Source organism: Ixodes scapularis, unplaced genomic scaffold, assembly GCF_016920785.2.
Source record: "Ixodes scapularis isolate PalLabHiFi unplaced genomic scaffold, ASM1692078v2 PGA_scaffold6__148_contigs__length_123643588, whole genome shotgun sequence".
NCBI classification, from domain to species: domain Eukaryota; kingdom Metazoa; phylum Arthropoda; class Arachnida; order Ixodida; family Ixodidae; genus Ixodes; species Ixodes scapularis.
In genome coordinates, this window is record NW_024609881.1 from 40100721 (window position 1) to 40118174 (window position 17454).

The 17454-nt window shown below is 42.9% G+C and overlaps 1 protein-coding gene across 1 annotated transcript; it reads right to left on the reverse strand.

Annotated features, from left to right (window-relative positions):
• Window positions 1-2279: 2279 nt before the first annotated feature.
• On the reverse strand, window positions 2280-16005 carry LOC115317319. Its single transcript, XM_042294743.1, has 10 exons — window positions 15992-16005; window positions 15641-15855; window positions 14908-14997; window positions 14607-14678; window positions 11358-11390; window positions 10363-10434; window positions 9115-9186; window positions 7710-7978; window positions 5589-5751; window positions 2280-2513 (listed from the first exon to the last, which is right to left on the reverse strand). The coding sequence occupies exons 1-10, from the start codon at window positions 16003-16005 to the stop codon at window positions 2293-2295; spliced, it is 1221 nt and encodes a 406-aa protein (XP_042150677.1). The 3' UTR covers window positions 2280-2292.
• Window positions 16006-17454: the final 1449 nt, after the last annotated feature.

Sequence of the window (17454 nt, forward strand, 5' to 3'; positions counted from 1 at the left end):
AGGTTGGGTCAATTATTTTAATGCAATATACTTCGGACACAAACCATGACTGCAGGTAAGATATTTGCTGCCTTCAATCTAGATCTGCTTTAAAATTTACAAGCCAAATAACAAATATTTTATAAGCTGAAATATATTTTGCTGAAACTACAAAATCTGAAGACTATCTCTGCAAATATGGTGCTATCTAGTACATCAGAGATGAGTAGAATGGGATTACAGCGTCCCCCTTACAAAGATTGAAGCAAAACAAGTATAGAATCTGCCGTGCCACTACAGTAAAACCTCGTTAATTCGAATCTCATGTAACCGGCAAAAATGTCCGAATTAACCGAAAGTAGAAATATCGAAAGGACAAAGAAAGCTGCGCGAAAACGTTGCCCTGTGACACACCTTTATTTTGAGAAAAAATCTGTTATTACCGCCTGCTTTCTGGACGACACTTGGGCGAAGACGGCAACTTTCCTCTGCGCGGTCGAGTGCTCCACTGCACTCGCACTGTCGGAGCTACGCAGCCCGTGCGCTGACAATGTAGCACAGCAAGGCCTCTTCTCGTTTCGGGTGCACCGCCTTCCAAGGCCGCTTTCTTTTCGCGTTGAACTTCTCGCTCTCAAAAGCCCGTAGGATATCGGCCAAAATTTTTACGTACGTGGCCAAAGTGCTTCTCTTGACGTCGTAACTTTCCATAAGTTGTCGAAAGACACCGCCCTCCAAGGCCCTCAGTATTTCCACTTTCGTCGCTAAATTCTTAGCCTAGTACAGCTGCAACGGAAAATGAGTAGCACAACTGACCAGTAATCGGGGCGGCGAAATCACGACACCCGGCGCCATTTTACCCGAGCGCCGATAGCGAGAGTGCCAGTCACGTCCCAAGCAGCACAACTCGTCGGTTTGGGAATGGGGCGGTACCGGTCTGCCGGCAAGATCCTACTGGGGCGACGCTGGAAACGCCCCGCGGGGCGACAACGGGCCAGTGCGATTCCCCGTCACTGGCCAGCACCGGGGACCTACCGACACACTGTTACGCTGGGTGGACAACCTTGTCCCAGTAAGCTGCCAGCGTGTATCCCCGGCGTGCTACCTGTGGTACAGTAAAACACCAGCAAGTACCAGTGAGCACCAGCTTATTTGCCTGTCAGTGACACTGAGTGCCAGCTTATTTGCCAGTCAGTGACAGTGAGTGCCAGCTTATTTGCCAGTCGGGGCTTTTTGCCAGTCAGTGACAGTGAGTGCCAACTTATTTGCCAGTCAGCAACAGTGAGTGCCAGCTCATTTACCAGTCAGCGACAGTGAGTGCCAGCTTATTTGCCAGCCAGCAACTGTTGCCAGCTTATTTGCCAGTCAGTGACAGTGAATGCCAGCCTATTTGCCGGTAATTGACAGTGAGTGCCAGCCTATTTGCCAGTCTGTGATGGTCAGTACCAGCCTATCTGCCAGTCAGTGACTGTTGCCAGCTTATTTGCCAGTCAGTGCCAGCGTATCTGCCAGTTAGTGACTGTTGCCAGCTTATTTGCCAATCAGTGACAGTGAGTGCCAGCCTATTTGCCAGTCTGTGACGGTCAGTGCCAGCCTATCTGCCAGTCAGTGACTGTTGCCAGCTTATTTGCCAGTCAGTGACAGTGAGTGCCAGCCTATTTGCCAGTCAGTGACTGTCAGTGCCAGCCTATCTGCCAGTCAGTGACTGTTGCCAGCTTATTTGCCAATCAGTGACAGTGAGTGCCAGCCTATTTGCCAGTCAGTGACAGAGAGTGCCAGCCTATTTTCCAGCCAGCGACTGTCAGTGCCAGTTTATTTGCCAGTCAGTGACAGCAAGTGGCAGCGGGATCGTGCATACCCGGCACAGACCCACAAGGATACGAGTTTGTATCTGCTAGGAATGTCAGGTATACTTCGCATATATCTGCCCGTCAGCATCAAGCCTTTCCTGCATCTGCCCCAGTGATCTTTGCAGTCGAAGCATTGCATTGCATTGAAAAAAAAGTAACGAAGAGCTAGTTTCTTACGAGACCAAATTCATTTAAGGATGAAAATGAGAACTTTCTCAGGTCCATTTAATAATATGATTGAATAAAGTAATAAGACAAGTGAACTGGTTGACATTACCCATCTTTAGAACTACAGAACATCTTTTGCATTAAGTGGTGACCTTAACATCTTTGCACTCTGTATGGGAGAAAATACATCCCTGACATAGTTATGACCAATTGTTAAAACAATTGTGTCACATCAATCTGGGTAGCATATATACATGAAGGGAACATACAAGATTGTTACCGTGACAGGGGTGTTTATTCACTCAAACTGCTGGTCGGGAACCTCGGGAAGGGTGTCCAGCTCCTCGTCAAGGGAGGGGGCCAAGGACGCAGGAGCTTCTTGAACCTCCTCAGACAGGGACTTTTTCTGGACCCTCCTGGCCCTGCCACCTTCTCTGTCAGGTGCCCCCGAAAGGTACCGGCTTAGCTTCTTTTCCGCTGCCTCCACAACACATGACGGCAGTCGGGCTCGTATTGCACCTGTAAAAAAAATTATTGAATCATGCAGATTAGTGAAATGATAGTGCAAATCAATATCTTGCAGACTAGTTCCATGCAAGGTACTGGTCAGGAACTGTGCAGATTATACTAGTTTTTTTTTGTTTGTTTTTTCATGAAAAAACTGCCCTTAAGGGACACTACCCAAAAAAGTGAATGTTTGAACCACTTGCCCGATTTAAATGACATTTACAGGTTTTGTTTCTGTTGATGTTGAGAACACTTGTGGCAAATTTTGTTAACCTGAGTGAAGTACGAAAAAAAAATTACAAATGTTCAAAGATGAAAGTGGTTCTATAATTTTGAAATTATTTATAATTTTGTCATTTCCATGTGCTATATTGCTTTGGGACAGTTCAGACCAGATAGCTCTAGAGCTATATATCTATAATATACCATCTTTCATGACGAAAAAGCCACATAAACACAAATACCGTTTTCTAAATCTTCATTCTTTATCCAAAATATTTTTCGCATCATGAAAATGACAAAAATAAAAAAAAAATGCAAGTTTATAGCTATCTTCCCCTTAAAATTTCACCCCATAACAATTTCAAAATGAATCCAAGTTACATAATAACAAAAGGGGTTTTCCTAAAGTGAAATTTATGCCAAAAAATGGAATGGAGAAAAATGCATTCAAAGTGCTCCAACCTCTACTTTTTCTTTGGCATCGGTGGACCGAAAATAACTTATAAATAATTAACCATGCAGTGTAAACTAATGAAACTTTCTGGGAATACCCTCTAGATGTTAGCAGATGTAAATATGGCATTTTCAAAATTCAAAATATTTTGCATAATTTTTTTTTTGGGTAATAGACGATTTGTGATTTTCCCAAGTGCCCCGGCCCACGCGCGAGGAATTGTGGGACAGACTGTCCCTCGCCTGGCCGCTCTGCCTTGAGATCGCATTGCATTGTCACTTGCCTCCACTTAATCCTCTGTTTTTCGATTTTATTGCCTAATTTTATCTATTCCAGTGCATTTTCAATTGCTTCTAAGTGTTCCTATTCTCTTCTGCGCGCAATATTTCTCCTTTTTCAACGGGTGTACCGACGGACAACATGCCGCTTCGTGCGTCGTTCCCCGGGTGAGTACTACCGTTGCTAGTGATTCCTATCGCGCTGTTAGCTGTTCATTTTGGTTCATTTGACCCGCTGCAGTCGAGAGGAGCCGTTTATGAACACCCGTGCACATGTCATAGGGGTAGGCAGAGCTCCGAATCAACAATCGCGACGCAAGAGTCGAGTGCGCTGTGATTTGGCCACCCGCGCTCGCTCCGTTGACTCGCACTGTAGCGTATGCCTTCGAGTGCCGCTTAACTTGACCAAGATACAGCACGCCGCTTTGCCGTCGCTAATTATTTGTCCGAATGCCTGAGAAATTGTAACACCGTTAGGTATATCCAACGCAGCGGCGCCTGACAACTGCACGCAGCGGTGCGAGCCCTTAGCAAGCGCCGGCGGTTTAACATTGCGGCTTGTATGCGCCTTTGGCATGCATTCATGATCAGTCTCCTCGGCGGTTATCAGTTGCTTACATCTTAACTCGAGCATCAGCTGACATCTTGAATCGAGAAATAAAATTATCGAAGGAACTAAGAGTTTCAAGATGACTGCCTGGGTGACAGCACATCTCTACAGTTGAAAAAGGGTGTCTGCAACTGACAACCATGTAGCAGATAGATTAGGAGGCATACCATAAGCGCATACAAGCCGCGACGTTGGGCCACCGGCGCTTGCAAAAGGCTCGCGCCGCTGCGCGCAGTTTGTCAGGCACCGCACGTTGGATATGACGAATGGTGTTACAGCTTCGCAGGCAATCGGACAAATTATTCCCGGCAACAGATCTCTGCATTTGAAAAAGGGCTTTGGCAACTGAAAACAGCTTCACAGATAGATTACGAAGGCATGCCATAAGTGCATTCAAGCCGCGACATTGAGCCGTCGGCGTTTGCGAAGGGATCGCGCTGCAGCGTTGCATATGCCTCAGCTTCGTAAACATTCAAACAAATGGTTCGCGGCGACAAAGCAGCGTGCTGTATCTTGGTCAAGTAAGCGGCACTCGAAGGCACACGCTACAGTGCAAGTCAACGGAGCGAGCACGGGCGGCCAAATCACAGCGTACTCGCCTCTCGCGTCGCGATTGTTGATTCGGAGCTCTGCCTACCCCTATGACATGTGCGCGGGTGTTCATAAACGGCTCCTCTCGACTGCACACGGGTCAAATGAACCAAAATGAACTGCTAACGGCACGATAGGAATCGGTAGCAACGGTAGTACTTATTCGGGGAACGACGCGCGAAGCGGCGTGTTGTCCGTCGGCAACCCCGTTGAAAAAGGCGAAATAAAGACACAAACACTATATATACACAAGAAATATTGCGCGCAGAAGAGAATAGAAACACTTAGAAGCAATAAAAAATACACTGGAATAGATCAAAATAAGCAATGAAATCGAAAAACAGAGGATTAAGTGGAGGCAAGCGACAATGCAATGCGATCTCAAGGCAAAGCGGCCAGGCGAGGGACAATCTCTTCTACAATTCCTAGCGCGCGGGCCGGGGCGCTTGGGGGATTTCGCAAAAGGTGTATTAAGGTTAATGGCTGTCTCACAGATAGGGAGATAATAGATTTGTTTATGCTAAAGCATTTTCCCTACGGAAGAGTATCGATGTTTCACATGATACTCCACTGAATTTCAACCGTGGGAGTGGTACTAAAAAACACCAACATCTCAGGACTTTAAACCTCAATTATATTCACTTCATATTCAACCTGGGAAAACATAACGAAAAGATGAACCAAACGGCAAACAGCATCTTCTCTTCACGTTTATTTCGAAGCGTTACTAGTTTTCAGCATGAGGATTAAATGCATAGAAGGAATTAATGATAGAGAATGTAAATAAATCATATAAAATACATGAAGTGATGTCTCAGACACTAAGGGGGACCTATATTTAAAAACCTTTTAGCAAACATATTCGGCGCATATATACTGTAATATAAATTCCATCTAATTATAGGTAGTAATAAATTTAAGTAATTTCTTACCAATGATAACACCACACATGTTGGTGCTCTTGAACGAGAGCTTAGACCGCTGTCCAAGGAGTGAGAATTTATCCTGCACCCCCTTGGACAGCAGCCGCCCCACCATGTCTTGGATGACCTTCGGGAGAGAGGTGCTCTCGCCCAGGGAAAGCAGCTGCCCCTCCTGGAGAGGCAGAACCAGTTCTCGACATGTCAAAAAGGTACACTGGCACGAACACACCTAAAGAATAAAATAATATAATGCCATGTAAATGTGGCACGCCACATTACATGCATAAAGAGTTTTATATTAAGCCCAAAATAGTTTGATCCTCACCCTATAGAGCAAACAGAAAATAACAAAGATACTCGAATGTAAGTCCACCGTATTTTAAACCAACGAAGGCAATGGTTATCTTCCTGCGTATTTGGATAAATCTTGCTTGTCAATCACACTTGTCGCGTTGTTATTTGACGGTTCAAACTTCCAGAGCGAACATCAGGAGCCTCATCTGAATCTGCTCAGAGATGAAGACAATGTTGTATACTGTAAATGACTTAAGATTCGCAAATTTCATGATTCGCCTAAAATTTCTGAAAAACAGGTCCCACAAACAATTCCGGTAAAATGTAAACGCATTGAGATTGTAGCACCTAGCAGAAATTAGCAGCCAAGAATTAAAAAAATTGTGAAATATTAAGCACACGAAAAAAAGGGTCGTTTACGGCAGGGGTTTCCCCCCCCCCCCCCCCATAATGGTTTTCGCAAACACCCAAATTGCAACCCCCCCCCCCCCCCAGCCTTGTCTTGTATGCGTGGCAGGATTGTGCAAAGTGCCTTCATTTTACTTTGTAGTGACATCGCGATTGATATGGGGATAGGTGAGAAGCAGCAGAAGCAAAAATCGCCTAAGATTGTGCTTGTGTTGCCTCTCTGTCGGCAAAAATGCACGAAGGGAGGTGGGGTGGTTCCACGGCATTTTTTTAGGCTAACCGGGGCTCAGTGGGACCGAAAAGTTTGAGAACCCCTGGTTTACAGTATGATGTCCATGAAACTGTCTAGTGGAATCTAGATGTGTCACTTTTTTAATCCAGTGAAGCTAATGTCCGTCAAGAGGCCACCCCACACATCCCTCACTAGCGCTTATTGAGAAGGACACAGACACAACATAAGAAATAAGATCAGGATGTCAGGGAAAGGCTGACAAACAACAGTCTCCATCATTGTGCATTATTGCAACAACTTTGTAGTTTTATTGTCAAAAAACTTTCCTGCTCATTCACATGCTGCTTTGATGGCATCATAAGCCTGTGATTATAAGCATCTCCTTGGCTACCATGTGCTATGCAGCTAAGTGCATACCTACACTGCTTGATAGTAGCCATGAACACAATTCACAACCCATTTCATTTACATAGCTCAGTTTACTCTGTGGCCCTTTTAAACTTTGTTTACTGTTATATGCGAGACCTGTTTCAGTTACAATAAATCTGTTACGAAAGCTCCAGTGCCTTCTGCCCGTGCCGCAATGCCCTGTAAAAAAACTCAATAGTCGCAGTCAACGGAGGCATGAAAAATGTTCTCTCGCCGGCTTAAATGACGGGGTAGCGGTGGCAAGGAAGGGGGTCAAGAGGAGGGCGAGGAAGCACAGGGACAGTAGAGTGCATGCAGCCTTCTGGTGTTTTTACAAGGGGTCCCTATTAGAGTGCAACAGCTAAGTTTGGAAAATAAACCTAAATAATTAGTGTGCTGTTTTTATTTAGTTCTTTTTTTAAGACTTTATTGCTGCTTCATTTCTTTCTGCGAATGAACAGACTCCACTTATCAGTATCAATAAAGCAATCATAGATCTGTAGTGCCAAGGAAGGCAAAGACAGCTAACGCTATCCTCTTTGTCTTCTTTCTGCTGCTGCTGCTACTGCTTGCTCTGGTATAGTATAAGTCACGTAAGGGCATATGATTGGGTGTCAAGTAGGGTTGTGTAACACGATTTGTTATACTTGGTTTTGCGTGACGCTCTTTGTTCGTGGTTACAAACTGACCCACCAATAGATCGATCGCTAAGTGAGAAGTGTTCGTGCCCGAACTATGCAATAACAGCTGTAAAGTTCATAACTTTTAAATTAAAAAAGAAAAAAAACATAAATACCAGCAGTGCCCTGGTCTGTGGCGTTCCTGAGGCGCTTATCAACAGCCCAAAACTCCTCCATTGTAGAGATTGACATCTCGAAGAGCTCGGGTACATCGGGTCTGGCCTGTTCCTCTAGCCTTGCTTCCTGACACTGTTCTACAGCAACCAGGTGCCGGAGCACTTGCCCTACCGTGGCCAAAAGCTCCCTGTTCTGTTGCTCAATGTGCTTGTTTTGAGCACGGACCTCTAGGACGATCTTGAGCAGATGGGTTTCAGAGGCTGAATGATAAGCAAAGCAAATGAAGCATTAGATATCTCAGCAATGAGCACTATTCGCCAATGAAATAATGCTTATAAATTAACTCCTCAGAATTCACATTTTAATTATTCGCCGGTGCAAACTTTTGCAACGTGGTAGGATCTCAATGTAGCTTCCAATGTGTTTAAATATTTACTGGAATTGTCTGTGGTATTTATTTTTCGTTAATTGTAGGCAATTCGCAAAACCAACATACTCACGAAAATTAGGTCATTTACAGTATGGTAAAACCTTGTTCATTTGATCCGCGTTAATTTGGAAACTAAATCATTAAAACTATAACATGGTCTCAGCAAACATGTCCATTAGCATATGCTGCCTGCCTGTAACTTCGAAAGAAGTTGGGCATGGCAATGATTAACTTGAACTAACCCCGAAGAGCAGTACAATTTCATGGAACGAAGCAAAATGGACATGAAGGGCCTTATTACAATAGCTCTAACCAGCATTGTATTCATGATCTCCAATAAATGAGATAAAGGTGGAGCTAGTGTGCACCCAAAACAATGAGATTGTTAGATTCCCAATTCTTTGAAATAGAAAGCTAATTTTGCTGCGTAAAACTTAAAAATTCGAAAACAAAATAAATATGGTTCAGGTACCATGGCCCGTTGTACCGAAGGAACCTCAATGTGTTATAAAGCAAACCTCTTTTTGTCAGCAAGTCCAAATTCCAAAGGAAAATGAAGTGGAATCTCCTCGGGACCACTGATCTTGTGATCTTATAAGGTTTAGTTGTAGAACTCCGTCTTTTTTGCTGTTATTTTGTCGCTGTGACCTCGAAATTCAGTTTTTCGGATAAATCCGAATTGACAGAAACTTTATCGGCTAGTGTTCTTCGGATTTTTTCAGATTTATCCAAAAACACATAACCTTAGTTGTTTACCACCAAAGGTTAGAAAATGGGTATGGTACCATAATGACCTTCACTGTTTTGCCGAAGAGTGCACTTTATTTTTATTCTCGACTGACATCATTAGCTCAGTATTTATGGAATGTTTTCATGTCTCACTACTCTGAAGATGGTCAGCAACCTGGATAAAAGGCTTAGCTATAGCAAATAGCACACGACTAAAACTGTAATCACAAGACTTACGAGTGATAGTGTGCTCCAGCACCTCTGCTGACGCCGAGCTCTCATCACAAGAGTCCAGTAGCCCCTGCTGGGCTGGAAACCAATACATCAAATTCTTTAGGGCTAATACCCAGAAGAACAGCCAAGCAGTGGGAAATATTTTGAAATTATCTGCCGGATGCTTGTTATCATGGGCAAAAATAATGTCGCTCTAGCAAGTGCCACCTAAATGCTGAAAAATCCTAAAATTACTACTGCAATAGTACATCAAAATTTGTTGCTCAGGAAAACTGCACAAATTTATCAGCAAGTATGCCGTGCCAGAAACATAAGCATAAATTGTACTAAAAGAATAGCCTTGTAAAAACGAACCAAGAAAATCAATATCCTAAATTTTTGAATCTGACTTGCAGCATGTACTGCAAGCCATAAACAGCCAAGTTGATAGTGTTGTCAGAAGATGGCAACCAGCAGTATATGGTGAAAATCCAGCGTTCACTTCAGAGTGAAGGTCATCACTGGCAACAATGCACCAATGCTTACATCTGATGTCTCTTTTTCACTGTTTGGGCTGTACAACTACTGACTGATTACAAAATGTTTGATGGTGCATAATGGTGTGAAAGCCCTTGCTCATTAGCACAAAAAAAGTGAAAGGTAATGCGTTCCTTAGGATTCCTGTCACAAAGGCGAAAATGCTTTTTTGTGACGTCATGCAACTAGAAAGCACGGTGCAATGTGAATGCTGATTTTGACATCGCCATTTTTTCAATAACGAATCTTAATTTAGGGGTGCAAACTATTATGCCGGGAACAGCGACGTCTGGGTATTCAGAGAATGTAGTTTGGTTGGGTAGCTCAATGAATAGCCAGATTCACCCATTAAGGCACATGGCAAGATTGTATATATACAGCCATAGCAAACACCAATTCTTTCCACTCATCAAAAAAATAATTATTCTTTTCACAAAGGTCACAAAGCTATTCTTAGTGTTCATGCTGTGCGAGAACGAATAAAACAGATTCCCCGAATACCGCACACATTCATATTCTTTCCCATAATACAGGCATGTGAGATAGCACACGGTGCCGAGCTTCCAGCAGGACCTCGACACATAAAGATAGTCTGGGCCAACGTCCCAACGTCTTGCATGTAATATATTTCCCTCCTGAAGTAGACATATGATGTAAAAATGCCATTACCTTTCTTAGCTCCCCCCTTCCCTCTTTCAGTTGGCGCCGGATTCAGAAATTAAATGCTAGACTCACATGTCACATGCTGTGGCTCCGTCCTCATCTGCTGTTTGCTTGGCTCCAGGGGATGATCTGCCCGAATTGAGCCTAAAAATAAGGAAACAACAGTAAAAAAACCAAACCTTCACATGCATTAAAAGATGCCTTGATAATGAAGTACTTAGGCAGCAGACGAGCTGGTGAGAATGCACTTTTTGCAAAGTGAGATTCAGGAACACAACAAAATGGAACTGTGTCTGTTGTCACACTTTTTTTGTTTCAGAGTCTGAGGTTGTAAAAGATTAATTTCTGTTATGGCTTTCTACGAATGATAGAAGCTTCCATTCAATGCCAGCATATGGCAAAGATCAAAAGCATAGATAACAAAAGAATCCATAGATAACAAAAGAATCCATTGCATAGCAAAGCATCTCTTCTTTCCTTTCTTAAAGGGGCACTGAAGGGATTTTTGAGATCACCTTTTTAATTATGGCGATAACTCAATCTATACACTCCAAGCATTCTAACAAACCCAAAATTACAATATTGTGCGCATTATTTCCATGCTAAAAACGTTCTCAAAGATCACCGACACGCTTTTTCCCTAGGAAATTCCCCAGAGTGAAGTGGTCGACGAAGGTTATTCGTCGGCCAACTGCAAGCGGTGGTGGCATCGCCCGTAGTCAAAAAGCAGAGTCTTATCCAGGTGTGTGCGTATTACTCTTTTCAAAAGAAATTATAATAAAATCTACAGAATCTGCACCTATTGTAGGACTTTCATTGGTCCAGAGAATGTAGTTTGCAAGAAAAAAGAGTCCGCATGTTTTTTCTTGCCTAGAGATGATGACGCCATTTTGCAATCCAGAACTTGTATGTACTAATAGCTTTTAAACAATTTAATACAAAAATGATCTCCTTCAGAAACCACTTTAGTGCCGCTTTAAGTCTCAAGTTTATGGATTAGAGAACAAAAGGTGGGAGTGTAAACGCCATCAAATGAAGTATAGAGCGAAATGTGAAATGCTTATTACCTTGAGAGGATGCTCTGCCAAAACGACCTGGAACTATAAATAACAAGGTTGTTTAATTTTGACCGATTATAAAATTTTGCGAAACTATGCAATGCACAAATGTCAGAAAATACTGTAGAAGTCTTGATTTTCCCCAGGACTTAATTTTCATTAATTTCGCAAAAAGATAGGCCTCGTGAACAATTCAAAAACAAAAGCCCTTCCATTTTGCGAACATTAGTACCAGCAAAAAATTCAAAAACTTCAGATTTAGCCAATACCACGAAATAAATGGACCTATCAAAAAATAAGTAGTTTACTGTGTAACATGGTATCTACAGGGTGTTTCAGAATAAAGTTGACTCAAAGTGTCCGCAAAAATCAGGGACTTGACGTACTAAGTAGAAGCTCATCTCGGATAAGCCCTTTACTGGTCGGATATATGCATTAAATGTTGTCTCAATTCCTAGCACGAAAAAAAAATACAAAAATGCTTTAAATGTGCGAGTTATGATTTTTTATACTTTCCGTACTTGAAGTAGATACGAATTACAGGTAAATTTTTGATGTGTAAATAAGACTAGTAAAATATGCATTTGAGATAAATTACAACCCGATACGCTCAGTCGCCAATTTTCAACGGGTCATTAATTGTAGCTTGTAACTTTATTTTGAGACGCTCAAGAATAAGCAGCTGAACATAATTTTAAACTTACCTCGAATACGTATTTTACTAGTCCCATATACACACCTTACCCTGAATCCACAATTTACTAGTCTCATTCACCCATTAGAGATTGAAATCTCTACTTGAAGTATGGAAAAATAGAAAATAGAAAACCGCACCAATTAAAAAGCATGAAGCATTTTTTTAAATATTATTATTTACGCAGAATTCAGACTTAAAAATTTCACTGTGCAAATCCGACCAGTAAAAGATGTATTCGAGGTAAGTTTCCATTTGATATGTCAAGTCCCTGATTTTTGCGGGCGATTTTAGAGTCGAAACATTATTTAGAAACACCTTGTAGTAGTTTTCTGAAAAATAAAACATAATTTATAGGTGGGAAATATTTAAATACTTAATGCACAATCAAACTTGCAATATTTGGTTACATTCAAAAATTGCTTAGAATTATGCTAAAGATATGGTTTCCTCTACTCTAGGATATGCTACAACTAACCTCCACTCTCACAAAGCATTGTCTGCTCTAGAGAGATCACACGACTTAAGACCTTTCACACTGAGGCAACAGTTGGACAACTCTATCCGTCAACACGGGGAAGTCGTGTTGCCGGCGACCCTGTCACATCGCGGCAACAACAAGAATCGGGCAACATGTTGCTGCCGCCCGGCAACCGTGTTGCCCGATTTGTTGTTCGACAACCCTGTCGCACCGTGCTGACGGCGAGGACAACACGGGGAACACTCCGCCATCTTAATTGTTTACTTTCGTTCGTGTACGACGCGGAATTGCTGGAAATCTGACTCTACGAAGTGCTAGCGCGTTCGAAGGGCCGGGAATTACCACGGTACGACATCAACCAGTGACTGTGATTAGAAAACTTGGCACTGAGAGTATTTTCCGCTCTTTATTTTATCGAAATGTTCTTCATTCGCTGACAAAGTAGATAGCCCTAACCGAGGAAAGTGTCATTGCTGATATATGTTCGGGATTTTCGCCACCATATGAAGTGTTTTTGTCCGGTTCTTTCATGCAATTCCTATTTCTACTGTAAAATTGAGTTAGCACCGGCAGTACCCCTAACCGTCTTTTGTAGCGTAGTGTTGAGCTGAACTGACAGTGCTTCAAAACTGCAACACCGACACGATCGGCCTTCATAACAATCGGTGAAATAAATATTTTTCAACGCTGTTATCTGCCTACCGCCTGCTATGTGATCGCTTCATTCCCCTAAAACGTCCTGGGTACTTTTAAAACAAATCAGGTGTCTGGCAGCGGCTGTTTCCAAGTTCCAAGCATCAACAATCATGATCAGAGTGGTCGTTTTAATGCTTCGATTTTTTAATCTATGGTTTTCTGGATTATTTTTATTATACTTTAGTAGCGGGTGAGTATAGCGTGCCATTTTATTTCACTATCAGTAATGTGAGCTGGTTTCTCGGCAGTTCTAATTTCAAAACCAGTCTGAACGTTCACGACCGTAGCTGTGACTATTTCGAAAATCGCTTTCCGTAACTACGCAGCAAAAACATTAATCTAACAAATTTTAGCAACACGCCAGCGATAAATAACGTTTTCCAGGCCTTGATTTGAGTAAGACGTTATTGATAGGGGACTAGTTCTACCATCGAAGCTACCTATGTTGTGTTGGCAGCCAGCAATCTGGGCAACACACGTTGTCCAACACAAGTTGTTGCTGTTTTTGTTGCCGAAAACTGTCACACCGAGGCAACATTTTAGTTGTTGTCCATGTTGTCGTGCTGTTGCCGCGATGTGACAGGTTTGTCGGACAACACAGGGAGCAAGCCACAAGTTGCCCGACTGTTGGACAATGTGTTGTGTTGTTGTTGCCGTCGTGTTGCCTCAGTGTGACAGGGCCTCTACAGTATATCGACTCAGACAACAAAGAAGAGTATGTTCTGGATCGTGCTGCAGCGGCTGTTCAGTAAATACTCAAATGTTCCTAGCGCAGCTGGCCGGCATCTATATTTTATCTTAATTATACCACCGTAACACTATATGTAAGAAAGTGTAGTCAATATCTTAAGCTTCTCTGAAGACAATGTTTTTCACTTTTCAAAAGAAGCGACCTCTAAAGTACTGTCGACGTTTTGCATGCTCCAATTATCTCATGATATGTTTCCTTTTGGTCACAAGTGGATGTGACTATTTGAATGTGGCTTAAAATTGGTTCGCACCGCAAATGCTGGAGAAATGTGCGACTCCAGAGGCAGGTTTGCTAGTGAAGTCTCCTCTACTGACCAAACTGTCTCCATGGCTCTTGTATGGAAATACCAATGATGGAGACATAAAAATGGCGCACCGTTTTAAAATCATGCTCGAGACCTGTGATCCCACGTGGCATTATCTGCCATCAATCTTACTAGAGCAGGCTATAGAATTTAGAATACTTCTATGTCTTCTATCATATTCTTTCTTTCCTTTTGCATAGCATTTTCTATTGCATGCCGGCCATCCTCAACTGCAGGCCATCGACATACTATGAAAGGAACATAATATTTTAATTATTCATTAGTCAAAACCATTCCAACAATAAATTTGCGGTGTAGTGCTGAACACTCACGGGGGGCTGGCAAAGTCTCTCTACCGTGTGTGCTGCTGGGAGCGTTACTGTCTTGAGATCCGCCGGCTGCTACTGAAGGTAAATTAAAACAAGAGTTATTAACTGCGCACTCTACCTATCATAATATCCTGAGCTATTGCTCATCACCAAGACATCGCCCACTCCACTTTATGGGCAAGAAACACATATTACACAAGAAACCCCTGCAAAAGCTGTGTCCTCGTTCTCGGTGCGATGACACGGGATATAACATTGTACTTTTCTGTTCCAACACAAATTTTAGAAATGTAAGCATAATCACCTTCGTCATCAGGTTCGCCAGCATCTGTTGTCTCAAGACAGGAAGGAGTCTCGGCCTCACCTGCTTTCCTTTTTGCCTTTTTGTAGGTGTCTGTACAGAGAATAAAAGACCGTAAGTACCCTCCCACCTCCAATAATGTACTGAAATATGACTGGACAGAACCCGAGTCTCAATGTACAAAAGACGAGACATCACAGGTACATTTTTCGCTACACAAACTGTCAGTTGCGCTATAATCATACCTTGCACATACCATTAAAATACCGGCCATCTCCCCACCACCAAATTTTCTAACATCTGAAAAATTATGCTCAGTACAAATATGCCTAAAATTGATGACCTAGCGAGTGCCCATCCACCACTTTTTCGCGATTATCTCCAAATTTTTAATGGGCACTTGCTCGGTACTTTACGGTATACACAGCTCGTGAAAGAAGACAATAAAGAGCTTGAGCTCAGGCTAGAAATTTTGTCAAATATGCTTATGCCCCACAATGCACAATGTTTTCTGGCATTCAATTTTAGTGCATAAAACCTCTGCCATGACCATTACTGTAAATGGGAACTTGTCACAAACAGGAGAATAAAGCTCACTGAACAGAACAGAGCAGCTGCACTTCAAAAGAGGGACGCAATGAAGGCTGATGTGAACAAGTATGCTAACGAAGAGTAAATAAATCCATATGATTTAACAAAATATGTGGAGGTGTACAAAACACAGAAGAAAACTCACTGCATCTTGCCAAAATCTTTACAGTGTAGCGGGGCCAGCTTCCATCAGGAATGTGAGACACTTTCACATAATTTTTTATTTCCACTCCGGACATGTTGTCAGGCCAGTAGCATAGCTGCCTGCCTCGCTTATCCTCGATGACCCATGACAACGGGACAGCCTCCACAGTGTTTTCATTGAGGAATTCCACCACGGCAAACTTTTTCGTTTCCTCACTAAAATGAAAGTTGCAGTCAGACATGATGTTCCAATCAAGTTCTCATTGATAAATCTTTATGTTTTGACTTAGAACTATGTTCTTCTCACTTAGAAGAGGGTGCAAAGTTGGAAGCAAAAGTGGTTGGCACCAACCACTTTTGAAGCATTTTGGTAAACCCAAGACTAGGTTAAAGCATGAGGACAGCCCAGTCTCAAATACAACAAGAAATGTGTTCGAAGTGTGAAAAATCTGTTCATACAACCTGTTTTGTTTACGTGCTATGGTCATGCGATAATGATGTTTTGACTTTATCGAATGTCTCGGATTCACATTTCGGAGAAGCTTGTTGCACAGTTCTCTCAACAGAAAAGGGTAGTGGCGTAGTTTTCTCGACACTACCAGTCCCTGCAGGGTAAATCGAGCGTTTCATGGAAGAGTAAAGCTATACGCACTACGTCGTGCACCTCGATCGGAAATGGCTATACGCACGACGCGAAACTCGTATACAACTAATTGTTACGAGTTTGCGAAGGGAAAGTGTAGCCTAGTGGAAAGGTGTCTGCTTCATACACAGCAGACCCCATGTGGATCCACAGAACTACCTTGCTTTTTTTTTCCCCGAATTTTTTTTTTCTTTGCTTTTTGCACACAAAAAACGAATGTTGTCGACAAAACTTCGGTGAAATCGTATGGGACTCCCTTTCCAAAGGTACAATGGGGATAGCAAAGCTTGGGTTGCTCGGCGAACGGCGCAAAGTGGCATGTACAGGTTAATAATTTTGTAGGTTAATAGTTTTGTCATTAGCAGCATCAGACTGTCACTGCGAAGATGCTGAACACAGTCGGGGGGGGGGGGGGGGGCTAATGAGTTTTCCAGTGATACACACACCATCCAAAAAGGGTCACCCAAATGGCAAGTGCTCTCCACATTGTGCGTATAGCCACTTCCGGTCAAGGTGCACGAGCTCGTGCGTATAGCTTTACTCCTCAGGAGTAATCAACATGAAAACCCGTACAATGGCAAGTATTCGTAAACCGAGTTTTCTCCTTTGCAACGAGGACGTCGCACTGCTCATGCGCGACGCTAGCCTTGACTGCAGAGCGGAGGCGGTGTATGAAAATTCTAAGCTTTGGTTCGCTAGGCCTCAAGGCCAAACCGGGAAGACCTCGAGCAACAAAGCATACACACGGTTTGCTAGGCCTTGAGGCCGAACCAGGGAGACCATGAGCATCAAATCATATGCATAGAACATCCAGGTACTCCTTGAGAAAAATTTACCTCACTAAACAGTACAGTTAGCTCAAATTGCTACATGTAACGCTTGCACTCTTCACTTTGCGCTTCCCGCCGCCGCACGTGAAGCCACAAGACGGCCAGGGAGACGATGTGCGGTTTTGCTAGCGTTTCGCTGTGGTCTTCCAGCGTGCTGTAGACATGTTTTCTGCTTGTTCGTCGTCAGTCGCCGAAGAAGATATTTAAGACTCTATTGAGACTTGCCGTTGTGCAATTGTGGAAAATTTGACGAAAGCGCAGTGCAGCAGGAAAAAAACAAAACTTGCCAAAAGCAAGTTTCACCAGTCTTGCGGCGGGACCAAAGCTTCCTTGGCACGTCGA

Bases quoted from the DNA above. Each gene is read 5' to 3' on its own strand.
- LOC115317319 (XM_042294743.1), bottom strand. The intron at 9,187-10,362 runs GTGAGTCTAGCA...ATTGGTTTCCAG, and splicing joins GGAGCCACAGCATGTGACAT to CCCAGCAGGGGCTACTGGAC. The intron at 7,979-9,114 runs GTAAGTCTTGTG...CTTATCATTCAG, and splicing joins GCTGGAGCACACTATCACTC to CCTCTGAAACCCATCTGCTC.